This window comes from Condylura cristata, unplaced genomic scaffold (genome assembly GCF_000260355.1).
Source record: "Condylura cristata isolate star-nosed mole 26May11 unplaced genomic scaffold, ConCri1.0 scaffold00012, whole genome shotgun sequence".
Classification (NCBI taxonomy): domain Eukaryota; kingdom Metazoa; phylum Chordata; class Mammalia; order Eulipotyphla; family Talpidae; genus Condylura; species Condylura cristata.
In genome coordinates this window covers 55,227,207-55,232,033 of record NW_004567113.1, presented here as the reverse complement: position 1 = coordinate 55,232,033, position 4,827 = coordinate 55,227,207, and the positions used below count along the sequence as shown (strand labels likewise).

At 68.3% G+C, this 4,827-nt stretch overlaps 1 protein-coding gene across 1 annotated transcript in view; it reads right to left on the bottom strand.

Moving 5' to 3' along the window:
• Positions 1-4,613: 4,613 nt before the first annotated feature.
• The window catches only part of ZBTB49 (zinc finger and BTB domain containing 49), a 23,101-nt gene continuing 22,887 nt past the window's right edge, over positions 4,614-4,827 (bottom strand). Inside the window, exon 7 of the mRNA XM_004681522.2 lies at positions 4,614-4,770. Within this exon, the coding sequence (XP_004681579.1) occupies positions 4,614-4,770 (157 nt within the window). The remainder of the gene's footprint in view (positions 4,771-4,827) is intronic.

Genomic DNA, 4,827 nt, shown 5'->3' with positions numbered 1-4,827 from the left:
AGCCCTGGGCGGTTCCAAGTGCAAAGGCGAATGGGGTGCCCACCTGCAGACACGCAGGCCCGGTGCTGATGATGGGGACCCTGCCTCGGGCCAGGTGCTGATGGGTGGGGGCCCCTGCCGCAGGCCGGGGTGCTGATGATGGGGGACCCTGCCTCGGGCTGGGGTGCTGATGGGCTGGGGGCCCCTGCTGTGGGCCGGGTGCTGATGGGTGGGGGGCCCTGCCGCGGGCCGGGGTGCTGATGGGTGGGGGGCCCTGCCGCGGGCCGGGGTGCTGATGGGTGGGGGGCCCTGCCGCGGGCCGGGGTGCTGATGGGTGGGGGCCTCTCGGGAGCCGGCCCCTGTGTGACTGCATTAGGGAGGCGCAGCTGAGCGTGCCCCCATTTAGAGGAGGCTTGGCTGGGACTGGCACCCCCAGCTGTGGGAGGGAAGTGCAGGCCTGGTGCCTGCTCTGGGGAGGGAGAGGTGTCTGCCTGGAAGAGAAAGCGGGGTCCTGGGGCGGCCAGGACAGGTCAGGGGCCGCCTTCAGGAGCCTTCGACCCTGCTGCCCAGGGGTGGCTGTCACACGTCAGGTCTCGGTTTGCAGAGCTGTAAGAGCCCGCAGCCGGACCCCCCAGGACACGAGGGGTCCCTCCCCAGCTCCCGAGGAAGCCAGGCTCTGGAGAGCACAGCCCAGTGGGGCGGCAAGCCTACTGGGCCCCCCGGAGGGGCGCGCCCCACCACTGCCCCAGGGAGGGACCCCACATGCCTCAGGTGTGGACCCCAGGAGGCCCGGGCAGGCGAGGCACACCAGAGAACCCAGTGGGGGAGGGCGGCGGGGGCAGCGAGTGTCTTGTCCGTGGCTGCTGTAACAGGTCACCTCGAGCAAGGGGCTTCACCCAGCACAGTCCTGGCCCCGCTCTGCGGTCACCACAGCCGGCCCCGCCGCGGGCCAGCGCACCCCGCTCCTGCCTCGCCCAGCGCTGCTGATGGCCCGGGCACCCCTGGCCTGCAGCCCCTGCGGGCACCCGCAGGTTACTCACACGGTGGGTGGTGGCTGCTTTCTCCAAATGATTTTTACCGCGAATACGGTCCTGCATCTCACGCGGTCACACCCACGGCTGGTCGACGCCCGTGCCCAGCCCAGTGGCACAGAGCTCATTCCTGGGACGAGAACTTCCCCGCGTTGCCCCCCAGGGGTGTGGCTGCCACGGCCGATCTGGGGGCCCCGAGGAGCGGCCAGGGTGGGCTCTGTGCTCTGGGATGGAAGCGCAGATGGGGTTACAGCCTGTCCCCTCTCGAGTCCGAGCAGGACCTGAGGTCCCGTCCTGGGGAGGGGTGACCCAAGGTGACTAGGGGTGGACAGTCCTCCCTGAGGTGCCAGGGGCTCCGCTTGTCGCTGCCTCGCCCCCAGGCTGCTCTCCTGGGGACCTGCTGGCCACGGCGCTGTCCAGTGGACCCCCAGAGCCCCCGGGGGCCTCCTCACCTCACGTTGGGGGGGCGCGGCTGGAGGGGCCCAGCCCGCCATCCTGACTGGGGACAGCGCAGCTGAGTGGAAGTTGTCTGGGGCCAGGGTGTCTCAGGCTGAGCGGAGCGCTCCTTTCACACCTGTTTACAGCCAGGGAAACTGAGGCCAGCGGCCAGAAGCCGTCTCAGCCCCCGCCCTTGCTCGGCCGCTAGCCCCACGGTCAGGGATCAGAATTGTCCAGAAGGAGCATTTGCACAGGGCTGAGCCCCAGAGGCCAGAGGCCGTCACAGGCTCAGCCGAGTCACACAGGACAATTTCTCTGGACACGTTTGAGCTTGGGCCCTTCAGGGGCCAAAGACTGAGCCCTGGGGACCCCCAGGTGCTGCCCCCCAAGTGTGCTTGCTCGGCAGAACTCCACGCCCGGCTAGTGGGGAGCCTCAGGCTGGCGGCCTGGGTCTGGCCGGCCCCAGGCCCATCTCTGATCCCAGAACCTCCTCCTGCCGGTTCTGGGGTGGCAACGGCCCCCCACCCCGCACGTTCAGAGCTGCCTCTCTGCGCCCCACACCCTGGCCAGGCCTTTGCGAACACCCTGTTGCAATAAAGCTGCCCCAGCGCCCCCCCGTTTGGGGGCGTCTGCCCCTTCTGGGCTCTCCGCTGACACGAATGTGAATGTTTTCGCTCCAGCTAGGAGCTCCGGAAGGCGCCGCCCTGAGCCTCCCGGGGTGAGGATGGCGGCGATGCCCCCCCATTTCTGTCCCTCTGGCCCCCCAGAGGGGGACTGTCACCCACGTCACAGCCAAGCGTGAGTGGCTGAGCCAGTGAGTCAACGACCCCGTGAGGATGGCTGCACCCAGGTGCGTGGACAGGAAAAGGGTCACAGGGGAAACTGAGGCAGGCTGTGGGGCGGCCGGCTCCGCCCAGCCCTCCCCCGCCAGGCGCTGGGCTGCCCACTCAGGCTCAGCAATGGGTGGGGTGCCCCACCCTCACGTTAGGGGACCTTCCTGGGCCTCCCCCTCCTGAAACGGGAGGTGGGACCAGAGGCTCCGGCTTCCCCTCCAGCTTAAACGCCCCCTCCGAGGGGTCCTGTCACCGTGACATCACGGTCAGCCAGGGGCCGCACAGGAGGCCGAGCTGGCCCCGACTTCCGCTCAGCGGTCGGCTCTCCGCTGCCCTCTCCCTCGGGGACCCTGCTCCCCCCACCAGCCTCTGCAGGCTCCGTGTGTGCAGCTACAACTTGTTCTAAATTATTTAGCTGGTAAACGATTGTAAAAGCGGTTGCCGAAGTACAGACCCACGGAAACGCCAAATTCTCATAACAATCCCACCAGCCGCTCGAATTAATTATTGAATTTTTTAAAAGCCCACAGAAGGTGGCCCTCCCTGGGGTGCAGCGGGTTAAAGCACAACACTGAGAATCTAAAGCCGCTTCCGCATGGGTTCGATCCCCGCCTGCCCCGGAGGTGACCACAGGGCGTGGCAGACCTCTCCTGACCCGCCCGCTGCTCCCCTCAGCAGTGGACTTCATCGATCTGCCTGTTCTGTTCCCTGCTCTGTCTGTGGTGAAGCCTCTCGCCACCCCTGAGCCTCTGGCCTGCACCCCAATTCTGTATGCACAAATAAATAAATCTTAAAAAAAAAAAAAAAAAGCCCACAGAAGGACGAACGCAATTCCTTCCCGGCTGCGTGGGGGGGGGGGCGCGCGAGCCCTGGGGTGTCTCAATCCACAGGCCCAGCGCCCCGGGGCTCCCAGCGGCGGGGGCTGGACTGGGGCTGCCCGCCAAGGCCCAACGGGCTCCTCTGCCCCTAAACCCCGGGGTGGGGCGGGGGGTGGGGGGGTGTCAATCTCCCCTCCTTTGGCTCCGCCGTCCCCACTGCAGGCACGGTCCTGCCCCCCCGAAACAGGGCTGCGGGCACCGCCCCATGGAGACCACTGCGGCCTCCATGCTGGGCCGGGGGGCAGCGCTGGACCCCAGGACGGGCCGGAGCCCCCCGTTTCACGACACCCTCCGGCCAGGGTCCCACAGCCACCCGCCACCTGCCACCACCTTGCAGCTCTGGACCCAAGCCCCCGCCTTTGTTAGAATGCGGCCCCCAAAGGGGTGCTGCCGTGGGGGCCCCTGAAAGTTTGTGTAGGCGCCTGAAATCTGGCCTGTGACCTTGTTTGGACGCGGCCTCTGAAGGCAGCGGCGGGTGAGGACTCAGGACGCCGGGACCAGCTGTGTCCTCAGGAAAGGGAGGCGAGGCTGGGCGGGGACCCCGCATGGGGTGCACCCTCAGGGGTCCCGTCTGCGGGGGTCCCGGGCCGGGCCGAGGCCACACACCGGCCTGGGGAGCGCGGCGAGCATCCAGCGAGTGCTCACGCAGGGGCCTGGCGGTGGGGAAAGGCAGCAGCTGAGGGGAGCACCCCAGAGAGAGCCCAGAGAAAGGGTGCAGAAATTCTTGGGGCGCAGACCCTCCCCAGAGCCCCCAGAGGGACCCGGCCCTGCGGCACCCGGCTGTGGACTCCCGCCTCCGGCAGGGGAGGGTGGCCGTGTGTCGCTTCCAGCCTGCCCCCCCCGGAACCCGGGGAGCAGGAGGGTGGCCCCTCTCCTGGGCGCTGTGCTGTGGGCGCAGTCACCAGCCGGCCTCGCAGAGTTGGGGCAACCTGGGAGCCCCCAGGCTGTGCTGCGCGTGGGCCCAGCCCGCCAGCCTCACCTGGGAGCATGTTGCCGGGCACTGAGGGCCTCGGCCAAACCCAGCAGCCCCGAGCCCGCACTGGGCTGCGAACGCTGAGACACTGGCAAGCGGAACCCATACCTCCTGCTCTCTCTGAAGGGCCAACTCCTCTAGCAACAGAGGTGTCTTTCTGGGGCAGAATTCAGCTATATAGGCGGAACGGCCACCCCCCTGCGGCCTCCAGCTGCCTGGGGTGGGGTGAAGCTCTCGCCTGGGCTTGCTCGCCTGCTGGCCCCGCGAGGCTCCTGCAGGTGACCCCGCGGTCCCGGCCTGAGCCCGCAGCTCCCAGGGCAGGCGGGGAACGGAGGGCGGCTGGCCACAGCACGGGCTCGGCGGCTCTGCAGAGGCACAGTGACGCGGGCCTCTGAGTGGGAGCGGCGTTCAGCCGGGAGGAGGGGCTCAGGCGGACACGCGCCACCTTGGACGGGACTTGACACACCGTGCTGGGTGACGGTCAGTCACAGGAGACCATGAACGCCACCACATTAACACGACTGGTCCGGAACGGCAGGTCCAGATAGGCAGGTCCGGACAGGCAGGTCCAGGACAGGAGGCCCAGACAGGAGGCCCGGGCAGGCAGGTCCTGGACAGGAGGCCCGGGCAGGCAGGTCCTGGACAGGAGGCCCAGACAGGAGGTCCTGGACAGGCAGGTCCTGGACAGGAGGCCC